Raw genomic sequence first — 21,085 nt, 5'->3', positions numbered from 1 at the left:
CCCTAAACTCCCCCTAGTAGCTGGCCCTAACCCTCCTGTATGTAGCCTAACCCTAACCTCCCCCTAACCCTCCTGTCCGTAGCCTAACCCTAACCTCCCCCTAGTAGCTGGCCCTAACACTCCTGTCCATAGCCTAACCCTAACCTCCCTCTAGTACCTGACCCTAACCCTCATGTCCGTAGCCTAACCCTAACCTCCCCCTAGTACCTGGCCCTAACGCTCCTGTCCGTAGCCTAATTCTAACCTCCCCCTAGTACCTGGCCCTAAGCCTCCTGTCCGTAGCCTAACCCTAACCTCCCCCTAGTAGCTGGCCCTAACCCTCCTGTACGTAGCCTAACCCTAACCTCCCCCTAGTACCTGGCCCTAACCCTCCTGTCCGTAGCCTAACCCTAACCTCCCCCTAGTACCTGGCCCTAACCCTCCTGTCCGTAGCCTAACCCTAACCTCCCCCTAGTACCTGGCCCTAACCCTCCTGTCCGTAGCCTAACCTCCCCCTAGTACCTGGCCCTAACCCTCCTGTCCGTAGCCTACATGTTACCTATCTACATGGTGAATGTCGACCAAATGACGACATCCCTTAGTATCTATGCTGTAATTGTGGTTTAATGTCGGATGTTCTATAAAAGAGGAGTGATGGAAATGTCTTCATTTGTCTTGTGGTTTCTCCTGCTTTGTACGTTGCATTCTGTAGTATTATATCGCTGTTTATTCACCTATTTATTTCGCCTATTCATAAAGCGGAGTACACACTATACAATTATCTGGCAGAGCAGCTGAGAATTTTATGATCGGTAGGAGAATTGTATAATACTGTATATACTCACCTGCACTCCCCATTTATCGACGATAAATCGGCTTCATCTCATAAAATGATGATCGAGCATGCTTAAAAGAATGAGTTAAATGAAGCCACGGTATCGCGCACGTCTAACAGTGTGTATAGTCCAACGACCAAGCTGCCGACAGATCTTCCAATAGTCAAAGGCGTAGATACTGGAAAGGTTGGTACACACTATATGACTTTTGTCTGTACATGGCTGTATCTGTCAGCACTGCCCAGTGGTCAGTCTAAAACCCGTCCAGTTCGGCTCCTGACATAGCGTGTGTTGAACACGCTTTGTGTCCCGTCGTTTTGGTATCATTCAGAAAGTGCAGTGTGTGCGGACCTCTGCCCAATGTCTGCCGATAGTTTATCGCACACGTCTCACTTGTTAGCTGTGACGTGACTTCCATCAGGCTTATCATCAGAAAATCAAACGATATGTCAGTAGGCACCCTATTTGCTGTGGAACTACACATCTCAGCACGTCTTTCACAGCAACATGTACCATGGCAGGGCATGCTGGTACGTGTAGTTCTACAGCAGATTAAGGGCCTGATTCGGACCAGCTCGCGAGCGCTATGCGCTCGCAAGCAGGTCGATGGTGGCCTAGTGTGCATGGGCAAACCATCTCTCTGGTACTCGTGCTAAAGGGGGCATGCTGTCGATGTTGAGTGACAGCACGCCCCCATTGGTGGGCGGGCCGGGGGAGTGGCTGCCCAAACGGAGGCGTTCCCATGTGAACGCCTCCGTTTGGGGGCAGCCCCACTGACATCACGAGTGATGTCAGTGGGAGAGATTTCGGCTCTGTGAGAGCCAAAATCTCTCTGGGGCTTGCGGCAACGAGACCCTACCACAAGGGTCTCGTCGCAAGCCCGATGGTCGCGATGGTCTTGACCATCGCGACCATCTTCCTGGCCGCTCGCTATAGCTGTGGGTGGTCACCCACAGCTATGCGAGCGGCCAGGAGGCCGCTCTAAAAGAACCAGAAGGCCGGCTCTGATTCAGAACGAGCGCTCTGTAAGAGCATCCTGCTCTGAATCAGGGCCTAAATGTGGCATGTGGTCAACCCCTGATGTAGCCCTTGCAGGTGGCAGGAGTGACAACAATGTGCCATCTACATCACCTGTGCCAAAGTAGGCGTGTCCTTTGCTTCACCAAGCCCGTGTGGCATCCCGCTTCTCTTTATCTCTCCCCTACAGGATGCCCTGTGACAGTGTGAGTGCAGACACCTGTGCCCAAGTCATTGCTTTGTCAGGCATCTGTAACATCCCCCTTCTCTTCACCTATATCGCTAAAACGATCTGGAATCAAATGGATTGTGCAGAACTAAACATGGGCCCCTATGTACCACCCAATGGTGAAAAATTATTATAACGCATGTAACTTTGACAAGGAAGATGTGCCCCTCTCCGCTCTGGGCAGGGCTGTAGAAAGCCGGCCCCATTACTATCAGAGGGCGTGGCCTAATCATGGGAGGTGTATCCACGCCCTCATAGAGAAATGAAAGAAAAAAATCCGTTTGCAGCGCCGCGTGCTGAGGAGACAGCGCTGTGAGCCCCTCAGCCGGGCGCAAGTCCAAAGGGGGGGCTGCTGACAGGTAAGAGAGAGGGAGGGGGGGCGGCATTGGACCCATGCCCTGGCCGGGCACCTCCAACAAGCCTGAGTAATTAGTAAAAGTCTCCTATTTCCTCTTGTATGCAGAACCATGGACATCTTGGGTTTGTCTGGCTTGGCATTGGCAGCACAGGCACCTGGTTTATGCAGAGTCAGCATCGCTGGCGTGTATTTGCACCTACCCTCTAGGAGGTGCATCCTAAATGGCGCATATGCTTATTCCTGCAGCTGTGTGCCAGCCAGATTTGGGTAAACTCGCCCCTTACTGTTGTCTGACTATGCCAGACCGCCCATTACCTCACCTGTTCTGCTTCTCCAGGCATAAAGGCGTCTTACGTACCAGATATTGCACATGTCTACAATCGCTTATATGTGTGCGTTTGGCTTTGTGAACGTGCGCAGAGTGTGTTACGCTAGAACCCACCGGCAGATTCTACACTCTTAAGGCAGGGGATGGGAGTTATAATGAAGACTGACTGACTGGGGGATGTAATTTCACTGAGGGGAGTGCTATAATATATTTGCCCCGGTTTTGGTGACTGGTAGCCCCTGCATATTCGGCCAATAGCTGGAGGACATAAGCAGTTTAACGATTAGGTACTTTGCATATTGCATTTTTTTTTTGTGAACAGGCTGCAACAACTTTAGAAATGTATCACCCATGAGCAGAGCACCAGAATGTGTCAACGATTGTCAGATTACAATTGTGGCCCATCTGCCTATGGCAGGGCTTGACAATTTTTTCTAAAATCTAGGAGCCAGGATGAAAGTGTTGGAGCCAGACCACCGTCCCCCCCAAAAAAAATTACAGGAGTGAATGAGGAGCACAGCTGTGTGTGTTATGAAACTGTTATACACACTATACTAGTCCACAAAATGGTCATAGTTGAATGGATACAGTAAAATGGAAGCCCCCTCACTACTCTGCTCAGCTCCCCTGCTCCACCCCCCACCCTCCAGTAATAACTGACCACATTTCACATAAAATAATGGTGCCAGAAAGTACAACAAAACCCCCCTCCCCTCGTGGTCACACCAGGGGCGCCGAGAGGGGCGGGGAGCGGGTACAGTTTACCCGGGCCCGGGCTTCCCGGGTCTGGCGCCGCACCCCCCTCACTTCCTCCCTCCCTCCCTCTGCAGCAGCCCAGCACACAGCGTGTGCTGGGCTGCAGCGGGAGATTGCTTGCGGCTGCTAAGTAGCAGCCACAGCAATCTCCTATGCCTGAAGGGGGGAGCGATCACACTGATGGCGCCCCCCACTGGCTTTGCGCCGGGCTGAGGGGCTCACAGCGCCCCCTCCCCGGCGCGCAGCGACGCCAAGCGGCGCTGCAAAACATTTTTTTTCAAGGGGGCCTGGCCACGCCTTCTGAAATTAGGCCACGCCCCCTCTTTACCAGGGCCCCCCCGTGTGGCTCTCTACGCCCCTGGGTCACATCACTATCCCTCTGAAGCCGCTCCGCAATCCCTGGCCACGCATAGACCCTACCACCGGAGAGATCTATGCACCAGGAGATAGGATACAGTAGACAGCCGAGGACATACAGGAGGATCAGCATAGACTGGGACAGACAGCAGGGATCAGAGCAGGCCAGTATGGAGAGGAGTCGTCAGCGCAGGTCGGGACGGACACAAGCACAGCAGTCGACACTCAGCACATGCACTCCTGTGCATGATATGAACACTGCAATACTATAGGCACAAATCTCCGCCAGAGCTGATGAGGATCTGCTTCCTCCCTCACTGCAAAATCTGGTAGCCAGGCAGCAAAATCTGGTAGCCATGGCGACCTGGCCCCTGGAATTTGTCAAGCCCTGGCGTATGGCATCGATGCTGATAGTGAGCACTGTCCTTTCATCTTTGCTGACAGTGAGCCCAATCCTGGAGGCTAGATCTAAATTCATGGGGAAAGATCATGTGATTTGTGTCATCATTGTCACGCAGTATGAATGTCGCCAATCATAAAATGGCAATTGCCATGGTGACATGTTTCGCAGCCCTGAGCCACTTCACAAGGGAGATGAGTGGAGTACAAGAGGACTCCCTGCTCTCCTGGGAGTCATGGAGCACTCTCTAAAATTTGTTAATATCCGGAAGATTATGAGTATTGATTTGGCCCAAGAAACAGCAGTTTCTGTGGTGCACAAGCAACAGGTGCCCTTTAACAAGTACTCTTACCATACTACCTGGCAGATATATTTTGCTGCTGACATACATCACTGAGGAGTCTGGTCTATTCAGTCTGTAGCCTATGTACTGCCTGATTCTAGATAAGATAAACTAGACCTTAACGTTCCCGTCTGATGTGTGGGAACACAACGAGCTACATCGGTCTGAAACATTGGGCCTAATGTATACTTATTCCAGGAACTTCCACAAGACAGGGTGAGACCGAGAAAGAGCTGGACGGCAGTGATCTGATTAGGACAAGCTGTATTCGGGTCCTAAAAGTTGGGAAGAGGAAGTGTAGTTTTCCCAGCAGTTCAAAGACTCGGAGAGCCACAACAGGCAGGAGAATATCATGTTGTGTTTGTTTTCCAAGGTTACCCCTTATCTGGAAACAGAAAACTGAACTGAAATCTAAGCAGCCTGGAGTGCACGGCTGTGTTTTATATTATCCTTCATACATGCGTACAGTACAGTATATGGATATACAGGAGATGTCACATGTTTCTGACTTTTATATAAGGCATGGTTCAGGAAAGAGAATAAAATATCCTATCCGTAGGCGAGTCCCAACTGTGAGTATACAAAGCAGGGGGTAGACAAAGAAGTACTTCTGATTCTTCAATGGAATTGTAATATGTTAAACTCAAATCTGCTGCAGGTCTATAAAAGCCGTTTTCTATTCCAGCTGAGATATCAATAGACTAAAAAAGATGTTTAAACTGCACTGGTAAAGAGTAAATGTACCATTGTCGATTTGGATACGAAATACCTACATATATGATATTGGAAGAAACAAAATGGCTTCTCTTGATTCCTAAAAAAAACACAAACAATGTTTATTAAAACTACATAAATATAAAACTATACACACAATAATATAACTAATACAGTATCTGTGCAATTCCAAATTGCACAATATCCAATAGGATTGTGGATATTGTTATAAATACATATGTCTATCCAACACAATCACTATCTCAGGTATAAAATGCAAGATAGGTTACCAGTGATTAGAAATGTCCTGAAGCTTTCTAGGGCTTTGCGGTATTAAGTAAGCAATTCCAATTGAGAAAATGTCCCTGCGACTTTTAATAAATAGTTCTGACGCCAGCGTTGGAGCTGTAGAGAAAAAAAAAATGAACATTAAAAAAAAAAAAAAAAAAAAGTAATCAAAATATTTATTGAATTTTTTTATTTTATTTTATTTTTGGGGAGGCATGGTTCCCCACCCAAAAAATATATGTTCTAAAATCTAAAGAAAATTTAATTTTAAAACAGAAATATTTGAAAATTTTACTTTTGTTTTCAGAAGTTTAAATATATATTTCCCAAATACTGAATAAATGTAGAGCTAGAAACAATTTGGCTGAAAACAAGTGTTACATCCCATCATATTTTATTTTGCCTCAGGCCCCAAGTATTGTTGACACGACCCTGTGTTAAATAGGTGTTGCGCCGTCTGTTTGTCTGCTACGCATTTAGCTGTATGTTTACTTATGACGCTACTGTAGGTAGTTAGTCACATGCTTGTAATCACCAACATCAGAAATATGTCAGACTAATAAGAAACGTACTCCGCCGTGTCTACATAATTCTGTTTGAGGAATGAAGAAACTACTGAGACACTGCCGAATATGCAGATAACGTTTCCAATAGTTTTAAATAGATCAAACACAGACTGTACGCTGCATGCTCGCCTAAACAATACCGCCAGCATTACTTACTTCTTTGAACTGCAAATGAAATCTGACATTTTGGGTTTTGTCTGAAGTCTTAGAGGAATTTTTTTTTTAAGAAAAGGGTCTCAACTGGAAAAAAAAATATTAAATTAAACGACTCAACCAATTTTTTTCTCCGAGTTGTCTTTATTGATAAAAAAAAAAAAACAACAACAAAAAAACAGGAAATGTTAAAAAATATAAGAAAAAAAAAGTTGGGAGAATTCTTTAATATGCTCCCTAAGGACAATATGCTAGTGAGCCTTAGCTATTAAGGATAATAAACTTCTACATTTAGGTGGCATCTTAAAAATTACCAAATCTACTTATTTCGGTGAGGCTATTCTTACAGGGCTTCGTATGTGAAACAAAAAATCCTGCCTTGTACTTATGAGCTGTAACAAGTGCAAAACAGTCTGCCATCTAAGGGTAGAGCACTGATTGAACTTGCTGCCATGTAAATGGTATTTCCTAGAAGCCTGTTCTGCTGAATAGAATTGTCTTATTTGAAAGTTGAATTGCGGTATCATGTTGCAGACCACCAAGTCTACGGTACAGGGCTATGGAATGTGAATTTAAAACATTAAACAAACTGCTTGTAGAAAATATTTTTACTGGTATAATTAGTTTTAGGTAGAACGTTTCGGATCCCTTTTACAAATTGAAGCAGCCCTGTTCATTTGCTTCAGAATTCCAAGTTAGGGCTTAACCTGAGACTTCTCCACACTAAGGAAATTCTTTGTGTATTGTAAGTATAACTTCATCTAAAGCTGGAAACTCAGTTTGGATGGAATATCTAAAAGCTGCGATCCCACATACATTTTCCTAGCATATTCTCCGGTGACGTAACTAGAAATGCCCCACAGAAAATTGTGATAGTGTCCTGGACGCACCATCGTAAAGTCATGCAGACCACCATATCTGGTCCATTCTCAGTCATTTCCTGTAGGACCCAGTAGTAATTGTATTAGCATGCTTCCCAACTGTCCCGATTCGTGGGGACTGTCCTACAATTGGCACATCTTCCACGATTTGCGGGAGAGGGCAGAGCCAGATTAACCACAGGGCAACTGAGGAGATCGCCCAGGGGCCCACACATACAGTAGCTACATCATTGGCGTGGGGGAACTGTGGCATATGTGAACTGGGGTTTCTGTGTGGCACAATGTGTACTGGGGCACTACAGTGTGTTACACATTTGTGGTGCTGGAAGTATTTACACTTTATACTTCTTAATACATCGACAGCATATCTTGTTGTTGATCATTTTATTGGTAAGGACCCCCACAAGTTAGTTGCCCCGGGGCCCCTCACAAACCTTAATGTAGCCTTGGAAGTAAGAGAGGTCCTGCACAGTCCGTGTGTTAATAAAATTGTGTCTTTGGGTTAAAAATGCACATTGGAGGCATGGCCATGCACACTATGATGTGGTCACTCACCCAGTGTGGCACAGCCATGTCACCCAGTGTGGCACAGTCACGCCCCATGTCAGAATTCCTTGTTCACAAATTCTGGGAGTTATGGCATTAGTAGTATTATCTTACGAGAGGTGTAGTGATACTGACTCCTACATTTTATGCCCTCTGATGCTGTAAAATAGGTTTGCATAGCTAATATTCCTCTGTGTATGTATGTATATATATATATATATACACACGCAGATGTGTCCACCTACATCTATCCTCCATGCGCTACAAATCACGTTACACATAACTCATGAGCGCCATGGGACTCTGTAGCGCAGTGTCTTTCCCTGCGACTTTTTTGCCTTAAAATACGTCCTTTTCGCAAAGTGATGTGACTAGGACACACAAGCAGCTTATGCTGATTATAGGCATACCGCATGCCATTTTAATCAGCATAAGCTGCTTGTGCGTACTTTTTGCGAATAAGATGCATTTTAAGGCAAAGAAAGTCGCACAAAAAGACTCTCGGTGCCCAAACCACGGCATGGCGCGATTAGAATGGCTGTTTAACGTGCAAGGAGGCTAGATGTTTATGGACACATCTGTATACAGAATATATGGATCACGTTAAGTTACATCCAGCAGTATTTGGAAGAAGGATGAGAGGATCGCTGTCTGTTAGAGGCACACAGTGACCCGTTTGTATTTAGGCTGAGCTAATTAGGAACAGCCATCGTTGTTCTTTGATTTCAATGCATGACATTTGTCCTTATTTTTCTCTAATTAGATCAGTTGCCCACACACAATGTCACGGCCTTTTTATCTCTGGATGGGGCTTTGATATTTCAAGGCTTTTATTCTGTGTTCTGATATTACAGGCGTTTATGGCACCCTGTGTGTTTTCTAGCATAGAGTGACTCATGTTCACATGGGTGTGATGTCACCGCCGTGTGACCATTATTGTGCGTTGCTTGTTTTATACTAGAAAACAAACAAAACAAAAAGTGAAAGAAGACTAACGAGTCATCAGGTAAATGAAGAAAGCAAACACATAACAAAAAGGGTTGTGTTACAGCTGACCGGGACAAGTGACATTTCCGGGAAGGCGGTCAGATTTGGGGAATCATCTGGCCATAATCCAGGGCCTCATCTTTAGGAGTTTGTAATGCCTGTTATATTAATAAAAACTGTTCAATTCCGTTTAACTTGGGAATAAGGGAGTCAGGACTAGTCAACAGCTGGCTGGGTTAGTTATATTTCATAGTTGTAGCCGACCAACTATAGAGTTGAGTTAATCTTTCCAAAATGTCCTGCAAAATCTTCACATCGTTCTATCGTTCTGCAGTGATATTCACACAAAATTTCTGGCCGTATTCAGCCTAAAGTTTTCCCATTCCTATCCCGGTGTGACAAAAACACTGAAAAGGTTGTCAAGGGGAGATATAAATATATGCCCTAGGTTGTCTAGTAGACAGAAGCTGATTAGCAGACTTGATTGCCAGACCCACCTGTGAGAGGCTGATAAAGGCTGTGTCATTCTCTCACTGTCTGGGGAACAGGTCAGAGGTCTGTTGAGAGACCCTGTGTTTACTGAATGTGAGACTTCTGTTAGAGGAAATCATTTATTTTACAGTACTTAGAGCTGGACAGGAAAGGATTTATTTTTATGTTTTGTTTATTTTTGTGCTGCTATTGGCTGCAGATACTTGTACCAACGGCCTGGATTGGGGTATTACTATTTGGCTGCTGCATGACAAGTGCAACCATTTACCCCAGGAGACGGCACCCTTACCCTGATCTTACCACATGATGTAGCAGCATGATTTGACCATTGATTACCCAGCTCTTCTTCAATTTAAAACATTTAGTTGATACATTGGTCCTGTGGATGTTTCAGAGGGGATGTAGTTAGGAGACCGGGGGACGGGATGCTGCCGGTCGAAATTCCGACGTTGCAAGTCCGACACAGATAGGATAGGACAAGATAGGAGTCGAAATACCGACACCTATCTTAATCCCGACGACGAAATTTAGACAGACGCCATCCCGAACGAAGTAAGCCGTTCCCTGCAGGGGGAGGGAGGGAGTGGTGTTAGGTTTAGGCAGCATAGCGGGGTTAGGTTTTGGGGGGTGGTTAGGTTTAGGCACGAAGGGGGGAGACTTAGGTTTAGGCATTAACGAGGAGGGTTAGGGTGCGCGGTGGGGAGGTTTTGGGGGAGAAGGGGGGGAGGGTTAGTATACTTACCCCACCAACGGGATGCCGCTGTCAGTATTTTTACAGGAGGCATTCCGACTGCCGGTATTTGATACTTATTCCGTTTCAGGGTGCATGTACAGTAGTCTGGTGCACAAAGGTTGAACCTATGGACATGGTCATCTACTATGGTACATGGAAGAAGATGGGTTCGGATCCAGAAGACCATTAGGGCAATACCAATGGATTAAATATTACCTGAAAAGATGTTTCTTGAAAATTTAGCATTGGATAAAAGTATTAATTTCCAGTCAATATTGACTACCTCACAGCACCTGAAATGTCGAGGGGAGGACTTAAATGCAATCCAGAACAAGCAAGATCCGGTTTTTAATTCCAAGTTCCGAATTGCAAGAAGATCCAAGTTGGGACTCTGAACTCCAAAGTGATTCCGAACTTGGTGTCGATTCGACTCAGAATTCCTACAGATATGCCCAGCTATATTGTTGGCGCTAGCAATCGCGCCACACATAGCGCAAGGCTACGCGCAGGGTGTACGCGCCTCCATAGGAATGCATGGTTTGATGGCAGCGCACACCATAGCGTAGCGTATGCAGGCGCGGGGAATCACATGGCGCGATGTGTGCGCACGTTTGCAGCGCGAACAGCCACAATGTAAGCGGGTGCATCTGTAAGTTCGTTTATGTTTTGTTTCCTGGGAAAACGAAACGCTCATCTCTAGGCTTAGCCTCAACCCCTAAATTTAACCTCTGGCTGCCCACAGTCACTGGACAAGGCTCTCTGCAACTTACCCCTGCCTTATCTTTTGGTCCAAGCCCGCGCCTGGTTCTTTGCTTTGTCACAGAGTCTCCACGATGTTGTGACCTAGAACTGCACCACGCGCAACGTCATGAGTAGATGTTTTAGTTATGTCCTTCACTTCGCCAGGGGCGTTTTGGTCTCTAAGTATGGCACTGGTTGGGAATACCATCTTGCTGGGTGCTCTATTATTGCCCACATTTTGTTATTTGCCAGCAATCTAGCCATTATTTTGGTCAAAGCAACATTAGAGTAACTTAAGTTAGCTCGGTATGAGGGGCCATAGGACACGCACATGGTTTTCACATTTCATAGATGTTTTAATGAAAGTAATATTATATTTGATGTGCTTTCTTTTGCTCCGTACATAAATTACACTGCACAACAATGAAAATGTTTCCGATGTGAAAATAGTTACTTCTAATTGATTTCAGCATACAGAGAATGAATATGACATTTAAAACTCTCAGTTAACTCTGAGTTCCGAGATATAGCCCATGTATGACGATGTAGGGGTATTCCTAGTGACGTGGGCAGAATGGAGAGAATCTTACCAGCAATCTGCGTTCTGTGCAAAAGGGGCGGGGCCTAATGACCAATTAAATGAATCAGTTATTTGTCCCCTCCCCTATTCAAATATATGCGATTCACGGGATTACCCACACAAGATAACTGTGGGGCACTGAGTGACAGCATAGGGAGCGATTCCACGAAGACATTTCAGCAATGGAACAAAGATATCAGGGGAGGTGATCACTACTGTTGGACAGTGACAAGAGATGCCCCAGAAGAGGAGTACAAGCGACAAGCAAAGAGAAAGCACCCCCATGAATAGGCCACTATATTACATAGTACTTTCCTATGCTGTATGTTTGTTTCCTATGCTGTATGTTTGTTTCGTTTTGTGTTCTTATTTGTGATTGATTGAATTAAAACAACTGTTATTTATTTTCTATCAAGAAAATATCAGATTATTTTAAAACAGCTTTTCACTATGACTATATTACTAATGTACATACAGTATAGTGCAAGTAGTGTAGCTCAAAAAATAGAGCTAGTAAAAACATTCTGAAATCATTTTAGTTTTTCTTGACCTCACATTAGTAATGTATGACTATTTTTAGAAAGGAAACAAATTAAAAGTATTAATCTGTTAGGGGTCCTCAGGGGTCCTTTATCCATGTAGGTGGCACAGTGATTTATGCTATTACCTCGCAGTGCTGGAACCGTGACATACAATTCGGGACGGACCATATGGGGTCAATTCAATTAGTCGTGACTTAGTTGCATCCGCAAGTGAGTGCGGCTTATGGTACCGCCGGACTCGTAGATACATTTTTTTGTTCGCCGTTTCAAAATTCTCAAGTCCAGTATGAGATTGGGTCGCAATAGCGTGACTTGCAGGGCTGTTGGCGATGATTCCACCTAGTTACTGAATTAACCCCTATGTGTGGAGTACTGCGTTTTATGTTTTCACCGTGTCTGTGGGGCTTCCTCCAAAAGCCCATAGGCCCTGGCAACTTAATCGTCTACTAAGTAACTTGCTAAGGGAACGTATGTGCCTCCGTTGAACACTGCTTTGGAATATGTTAGTGCCATATCAATATATAATAATAACCAAATTAAACCGACGATTGATTTCTACTTCCAGTTACATCTATTTAAAAGGCCTACAACAGGTAGCGCTGTTGCTTTAATGAAACCTGGATATTTAAGCTTTCCTAATGTGATAATTTTAGAGGGAAAGTTCCTGGCAGACAGGAGGTGTTCCAAATCTCATGAGCAGTAAAATATAAATCACGCTAGAACCGTAGAGATTTACATGTGCACCTACCTCCTTGTGGTAATTGTACAATTTACAGCTCCTGTTAGAAATCTGTTTTACTTAATATCCCACATGCAACCTCCACAATTTTCTTTTTTCTTTTTTTTATTATTATTATTTTTAATCTTTTGGCCAAAAAAATTTTTTCCGACACAAAGGCAGGACCACCCGTACAGGATCCAAATGTTATATGTGCAAGCCCAGCTTTATTCTACCCAGTATAAACCGGACAGAGCTGCTAAATATCAGGTTCAAATGTTGCCATTGGGAGCAATTGGTTTCCAGATTAAGTAAAAGTGTTAAAATAAATTGAGGCGTAAATCTAGCATGCTATAATGTACATTTTAAAGGTTTAAAAACAGGATGGGCTTCAGTGTGGACGAGTTGGCAGCAGAAACACTGGTGCAGGTGATGGTAAGTAATTTGATAGTGTCCAACTCGGGGACCTCACTTAAACCCAACATATGTTTCGCTTTATTATTTCAAAGCAAGGCTGTGCGAAATCTGCACATAAACACGGCGTTCACGTCCACCGTGCCGAGGATATGCATCTTCTGTTGTGACTGTTGAGTCAGTGTATCTGAAATGAGCTTTACTTGGTATGTGAGCACCAGCTGATGCTATCTCCAGCTTCAGTGCTGTATAAATACACACACATCCGTAAAGATCTGTCATTGAGCATTAGTTATCTATCGTTTTTCTCAGAATTTAAAGCATTTATCTGCTTGACTAGCTGTAATGCTTTGTGTTGTCTGGCTTTTATTTATTTTTCTCTCTTTCCACCCCTGCCCCCCTCTGTCTCCTTCTCCCCCCAACTTTCTCCCCACCTCTTCTTCTCCCTCCCCCACTGTCTCTATCACTGCCCCCTTACGCTCTCCTGTGCATCACTGACACTCGTGGGAGGGCTTACAGTTCATCCCAACTGTCATTACATTCCAACTTGATGACATCATTTTTTTTATCAGCGTTTGCTTTTATTATATAGAAACTCAAACTGAAAAGCTGACTCCTGATCGATCTCTTAAACCAACCAGTCATACATGAATGTGAAGAGCAACATGCCCAATTTCTGTTACCAGCTGCTAAAATCAGTGTAACTAGCCTCAATAAAATACAGTGCTCTTACAGATAACTAGTCACATTCATTATGTCACTTTATTAGAAAGCAATGCAAAATTTTGACAACATTGGCAGGTTTTCTCCTCTTCGGCATAGAGTTTTAATGAAGTGCAGTAACTTCTTTTAACCTGCAGATGTCAATGTTGCAGTTGTTGTCTAAGGGCCCTTCATTAGGCAATAGATTGCTCCATTTATAGCAGGGGTCAGGGAACTTTTTTACCTTTTACCCCAAAATATATTTAGGTACGCCGACGTTACCCCCTTGATTTGAAAGGAAGAAAATCATATAGTAGTGTCCCCACAGTTATGCCCCTGTAGTAGTGCCCCCATATAATGCCCTTGTAGTAAGTGCCCCCATAGTTATGCCCCTGTAGTAGTGCCTCCATATAATGCCCCTGTAGTAGGGCCCCCATATAATGCCCCTGTAGTAGTGCCCCCATATGATGCCAAGTAGTGCCGCTTGTGCAAAAAAATTTTTTACCTTAATCCCCGCTCCTGCATCCTCCTTCGTCCTGTCCGCCCGGCTGTTCCTCGGAACCATGGGAGAGACGTCATGACGTTTCTCCCATAGTGCGCATGGAGAAAGCCGGAAGCTGGAGTTCAGAAGAGAACTCCGGCTAACACGGCGCTGCAGGGAAGGAGACGGCGCCCGCTGGTAATAACATCTCAGCGGGCGTCCGGCTTAGAGACTCCCTGCGGCACAGCCGGGCATGCATATGGAATGATTCATATGCATGCCCGGCTGTACGTCCATTACCCCCAGGAATTTCATTTTTTACCCCATGTGGGGTAATTTACCCCTGTTCCCTGACCACTGATTTATAGCATGGCAACAGCTCTACCTGCTGGCTATAATAAAAAAGTGTTTTAGGAATGTGGTGATTACATTTTGGCAGATGTTTTTATCTACACCGATGTAGTTGTACCCGTGTTTTATTCAGAGTCCTGTTCTCTTTTATCCCAACTATAGTTGATTTGATGACACTTTTATTTTAAAACTAATCTTATTTAATTGTGTTCATCTAAATGATGGTCTTTAAACGTGCACAGTTTTCGTTCCTATGGAGGAAGGAAAAAGACAATCCGACTAATGTGAGCGGAAATCACTTTCTTCATTTGGAGAGTTTATTTTGCCTCCTCGGAAATAGAAGGAATGGAATCAGAACTGTGTGGTTGAAGAACGAACCATTAGAGGCAGCGTAATGGTGTTTATATAAACCCAATACACTAAGAGAGTGGGAGCCATCACCGCCTATTTGGTTAGAAGCCCAAAGTGCCATAATATTGCTAGGGGAAAGGTTGCCAAACATTTAACCCTCTTGCTTAAAGATAGGGATGGAAACAGATTGGTTTTTAGCAACTGAAGTAACACAGAATCAACTGACTTGGATTTAAATAATATGTGAAACTCTGTGAAAAGTGAAATTTTTGCAGTGCATATAATCTAAACCAAACCATGGCTTTTTATCCTTGGATTTCTCTAATGCTGTGCTCAATCTTCCTTTATCAGTATGACGGGAGTGTCACATCACTGCTCTATGCTGCTGGAGGGACCTGCTCCTTCCACTATCGGAATCTGTGTGTGACTTGCCACCTGCCTCCTTTCCCTGCTCACATCACTATTCTGTACTGCTGGAGGACCCTGCTCCTTTCACCATCAGAGTCTGTGTTTGACTTGCCACCTGCTTCCTTTCCTTGCTCACATCACAGCTCTGTGCTGCTGGAGGACCCTGCTCCTTCCACCATCAGAGTCTGTGTTTGACTTACCACCTGCTTCCTTTCCCTGCTCACATCACAGCTCTGTGCTGCTGGAGGACCTTGCTGCCTCCACCATCAGAGTCTGTGTCTGACTTGCCACCTGCTTCCTTTCCTTGCTCACATCACAGCTCTGTGCTGCTGGAGGACCCTGCTCCTTCCACCATCAGAGTCTGTGTTTGACTTACCACCTGCTTCCTTTCCCTGCTCACATCACAGCTCTGTGCTCCTGGAGGACCTTGCTCCTTCCACCATCAGAGTCTGTGTTTGACTTACCACCTGCTTCCTTTCCTTGCTCACATCACAGCTCTGTGCTGCTGGAGGACCTTGCTCCTTCCACCATCAGAGTCTATGTGTGACTTACCACCTGCCTTGTTTCCCTGCTCACATTACAAATATGTCACATAACATAATCAAAAGTGGAAAGGTCAGTGGCTCCTACCAGATCACCTCATCATTCTCCTGAAATAATCTGTGCTGCTATGAACAGCTGCAATACCTGATTAGTTACGAGTTATTCTCTTACCGCCCACTTCAAATATGTGGTTACACAAAGATCTAAAAAGAAATTTAATAACAAAAAGATGATTTGAAAGTAGTGAAATGCACCCTAAAAACTCCCCAATTGGAGACTACATCTCGCATGGGTAAGATGCACATTTTCAGGATAGATTTCAGCAAAGGTTTCTCTAGAGGGTCTTATCTGTGACTATCTGGAGTCTATTTATGTAATGAGGCATTTTAGACTGGATCAAGTAACAATACCAACAGTAGACATCCCGGCTGTTAAGAATTTATGTTAGGGTGTGGGGGTGAGGTTTGGTTTAGGCACTAGAGGGGGAGGTTAGGTTTAGGCACCGAGAAAATAGGATTAGGGTCAGGGGTATGCAGGGGGGGAGGGTTAGAATACTGACCGACAGCTGTCGGAATCCTAACCCTTTCGGAATGCCAACGTTGGGATTCTGACCGCTGGCATCCCGTACCCAACCCATTTTAGAAAAGTGTAACATGTTATACAGTAACAAACCTATCTGGCAACATAGCATGAAGGAGCTGAGGACCACAGGCATAGGTTCGGTGGGCCAGCCCATCACTGATTTATATCACGTTATTGAAACTGTACAGTACACATCACAATATGTGCTGATTCTAGTGTAGGAGGTTTCAGTCTACTGTATTTAACTGGATCATGGTCACTTACCCTACATCTCATGAGTCACCCATAACAGCTTGGTGATATATTGTTATGTTGCAGCTCCTAGGTTACTACATAGTAAATACACAGCAATTTTATGATGGTACAAATGGAATAGGTTTGTTTCTCAGTCTCATAATATGTACTGTACACTAAATTCTTACCACTGTTTGTCATTATATAAATTAGTAGCATCTGGAGCTTACACCACATTGACACGCCAAGACACTTCTACTGCAGTCTACAAATTGCCAGAAATAGTTAATTTAATTTAAGCGTCCAAATTCCTTACATATAAATCTATCACTATTGTACAAAAAGCTTGCAATCTGCTTGGTGCTGAAAGCTTAAAGACATTGCAGGAGAAAATACTGTACAAAATGGTAAAACTGACTAATTTATCCTTTCTACAATGGTATAGAGTCAAATTTATAGGCGTAATGGTTCTTTTGGGACAGAGATGTTTTACTTTTGTCTCTGAAGTTTGAAAGGTTTAATAAAGTTTCCTGGTTCTGCATATAATGATTTCAGCAGCATTTACCCTTCTCATAAATTGTATCTGTTACCTCAAATCATCCTCCCAGTAATGTTCAGAAGCAAATCAAGGAGTCACGAATACGGCTGCCACCTGTGTAGCATTTCACCAGCCGGGCAGGTAACAATTGGGAATCGGGGACCGAATCGTTACCGATCGCTGCTGCGATTACGCACGCAGACCCACTGCGAAAATATGCTAATGTTTGCAATCGCAATGCCATCACAGCCTAACCTAAGAACATCCACATCCCCTTACTCACATCCGTAATACATAGCAAATATGCAAAAACATTGGTACCAGCAAGTAACATCGGAGCCTCACGCACAGTTGCTACGGGTCTGACTTTACTCACAGTTTGCTAACCTCATCGCACGCAGTGAAAGCGAAAAGCTGCGTATGCCATCCAAGTGGCTAGTTTATGCACGCCCCTTTAACGGCATTCAAACGCACTGGCACGAACGGAGATCACCCCCCGTCACCACCACCAAACGCTCACTTTCTGTCGATCACTGACTCTGCGATCGCAGTGTGATGGCAGTGAGATCTTCGCACACTTCAATACATGCGCAGAGAGCAACAATCGCCCGTCTGCGTGCGTAATCGCAGTTCCGATTGGTAATGGATCAGGCCCTCTATTCCAATGTCATTGATACAGCAGAAACAAAACAGTAGGTAGATAGTCTATTATATCCCCCCGAGGCACAAACCACTTGCAAACCACATACTGAATCCTGCTTTTTAATGGGCAGGTTTCACTGTCCCCCAGTCAGAAATGTAATAAGCACAGAAAGCAACCAGTTTGCAGCCTGAATCATCAGCACAGCAGGAAAAGAACTTTTGAGTTGTCCTTACATTGCTTTTTCCCATGTTTAAAGACTGATAATTCATTACAGATTGTCTCTGTTTCTATTCGCAGAGCGCCTACCGCAGGAGTGGAATGCCATTTTTAGCCTGTTAATCCGGAGCGAAAGGAGGCAACAGGAAAACAAGGAGGTTATATTAAGGTGATCTGTCATCCTTCCGTTTTAAAAGGGAAAAGACTGATCCCCAGAGTGAGTGGGACGTTTATTGTGACTATAGACTGACTGGATGTCTCATTCTGCAACCCCCTCAGTCGTTACTCTTGTTTACTAGTTGGAACGTTGGGCTAATTAATGGCAGGATGTTTGGGAGCGTGCGTAGGCGGAGGAGAAATGCACATGGCAGCGAGCTGCCGAGTCCCATAATCAGCCCACGGACCATGGGAAGTGCATTGTCATCTCTCCTCCTAGTTGGGGCTTGTTGACGAGACGTCGTATGCAGGAAATAAAAAAAAAAGGCCGTTTCCTGCTGTGCTGTCAGATATTTTCATGTCAACGGTGGAATTTTTTTGAAATGCCTTTTTTTTTTTTTCTTTGCTGGAAACGTTGTATGACAAATAAATGCAACCTACCTGCAGAATAAGAGGAGTTGTTATCTTTTTATAACCTATTCGGCAAGCTTGTGTAGGATTGCACACTCATATCTGCGCTTCAAAATTGCAAATCGTAACATTCGTAAAGGAGAAAATGGGTTGGGGGGCTGTAATATAATGTAATGATGAATAATAGGTATTATTATAAGTAATGATTCAAATAAAAATGTACGAACGTAAGTGGGATATCTGGTGGTTCAATGCTCGGGGTCGAATTGAGGAGCTCCTTGAGGGCTTATGTAATAGGTTCTACGATGAAGAAATTTTGGCGCGTTTGCTGCCAAATTTAAAGAGGCAATCATTTATAAGGTTGGTTTTGCCTTATAACTGGTTGCCATTTAAATTTTGTTGCAAATTCGCGTAATCACGCTGGTTCCTTGTTCTTGGAGTCTATTACAGAACCCTCCATACATCAGAGGCTCTCTGATTAGACTCCACATCGGGACATCTCTGACTAGGCCCAACAGCAGGGAGAGGACGCTGATCCACCTCTGGTTATCATTATCAGACGCCTGCACATGTAGAGAACGACACCACACCCTTCTCCAATCCCATTTATCTGGTACGCTTACTCTGCGCGTGACTGAAAATATTCCCAGCAAAGCACAATTTCCTGCCCTGTTCTGGCGTAAACGTCTGATCCTTTACAAATGACCCCCCCTCCCCATTTAATTCCATGCATTATGGTGAAAATGAAGGTTCTCCTACACACATTGAGGCTCATGACGCCTAAAGAAGTGGTTGGCATAATTTTGGCCTTTATAAAGGAGGCCATGTGGCTTTTTTTTTGGTCAAGAAATTGGTACACATAAAGAAGAAGGGCTGTATAGGATTGCCAAGTTTGACGTTTGTGTACCAGTATGTTTTGTAAAATAAAAACCTGGAAACCATTATGACAAACTGAGCAGAACACAATAATATAGGATGTTTGTTTTATGTCTAATAAAAACCCTTACCACCTTCTTCGAGAATATATAATATTTCTTATAATTTCATCCAAATAGTAATGTGTGGCCCCTTATGATTAAGTATCCGATTTTCCGCAAGTGGAGGTTGGTGGATAATTAATTACCAGATCAATTCAGTATTGAACAACAAAAGAAACTATCGGGGCACTGGTCTAACTGGTGACTGAATGGGTATGAAATCCCGGTGGATGGGATGCCGGCTGTCAGTACACCCCGATGGTTCAAATCCCAACAGGGAAACAATAAGAAATGTTCCTCTGTCCTAGTTACCCCCTAACCCTTTCTTCCCGCACCCTCATACTAACCCTCCTGGTAGGTGCCTAAACCTAACCCTCCCCCCTTAGTGCCTAACCCTCTTTCCCCTGGTGGTGCCAGAACCTAACCCCCTTTGCCCGGAGCCTAACCCTAACATTCCCTCTCCCACAGCCTAACCCTAAGTTCCCCCGGCTGCCTAAACCTTACCCTCCCCCCCCCCGCTAATACTTACCTTTCCCCGGTGTCCTTACGATTGGGATGCTGTCTGACAGGATCACGACGTCGGGCATCCCGAGTCATGTCAGGATTTCAGCGCCAGTGTTATCTCGGCGATTGGGATTCCGATGCCGGGGTTGCGGCAGACAGCATCCCGATTGTTGGGATCTTAACTGCATCCCCTGGTGACAACAGATCACTCATCCGAGAGGATCCAGTCCCTGCCAGATATTCTGCCAAGTTCAGCAGCGGAGCCTATCTCAAAAATGGCGACGTCCATGCAAAAGAGCTTACATAGGCTAGGGAGGTGGCAAGCACGCTAAAGAGCAAAAAACTATGGCCCTCATTCAGAGCCACTCGCTAGCGGCAGTACGCTCGTTCCGAGCGATGTTCGCACATCTGCGCATGCCTACGGATCGTTATACGCATGCGCGAACCAGTCAGTGCGGCCGAAATTCATGTGCTCGCAATATAGCGAATGCCTGCTATTTTGAGTGACAGAATGAGGCGTATGTGGGTGGTAACAAGGGAAGGTGCTTGAAAACGGGGAGTGGAGATCCGAACGCAGGCGTGCTTAAAGGTCAAAACGGGCGTTTTAAGGGTGTGCATAATTAATACAGCAGCGTCATTGACCACGTCACTGGGTTATTTTATAGCCAGAACTGCTCGCAAGATTGTGGTAGCAAAAACCAACCACAAGAATTGCGAGCAGTTCATACGCTGGTCGATGTACTCGATTAATCTAATAAATAGCGGACATGACGTAGGATGCGAGCGGCCAGGGGGCGTATTTTTAAAAAAAACGACCGCAAGTTTTGTTCGCTCGTTCAGACCTAGAGGCGTGAACAGACCGCAAAGAGCGAACGGTTCATTTGAATAGCCACCCCTATTTTCTGGACGAGCGAGCGCTAATTGCGTCCAGCTCTGAATCAGGCCCATTGTCCTCTCACCATTTGTTTATATTACTGCTGACCCTTTGTTGTGTGAGGAGGGTGTCAGGGGTGGGGGTGGAATCAGTGTG

General features: G+C 44.8%; 1 protein-coding gene and 1 long non-coding RNA gene across 2 annotated transcripts in view; one reads left to right on the top strand and one right to left on the bottom strand.

The window, feature by feature from the left end:
* Window positions 1-18,751, top strand: part of SUPT3H (SPT3 homolog, SAGA and STAGA complex component) — a 534,367-nt gene extending 515,616 nt beyond the window's left edge. Inside the window, exon 12 of the mRNA XM_088467258.1 lies at window positions 18,089-18,751. Within this exon, the coding sequence (XP_088323384.1) occupies window positions 18,089-18,130 (42 nt within the window). The 3' untranslated portion in view covers window positions 18,131-18,751. The remainder of the gene's footprint in view (window positions 1-18,088) is intronic.
* LOC148533774 (uncharacterized) lies at window positions 5,060-18,181 on the bottom strand. The gene is made up of 3 exons (XR_015877685.1): window positions 18,025-18,181; window positions 5,608-5,722; window positions 5,060-5,417 (listed from the first exon to the last, which is right to left on the bottom strand). It is a non-coding gene; the product is annotated as an uncharacterized LOC148533774 (long non-coding RNA).
* Window positions 18,752-21,085: the final 2,334 nt, after the last annotated feature.

Source organism: Taudactylus pleione, unplaced genomic scaffold, assembly GCF_031769625.1.
Source record: "Taudactylus pleione unplaced genomic scaffold, aTauple2 ptg000070l, whole genome shotgun sequence".
Taxonomy (NCBI): Eukaryota; Metazoa; Chordata; class Amphibia; order Anura; family Myobatrachidae; genus Taudactylus; species Taudactylus pleione.
This window is presented reverse-complemented; position numbering and strand designations above follow the sequence as displayed.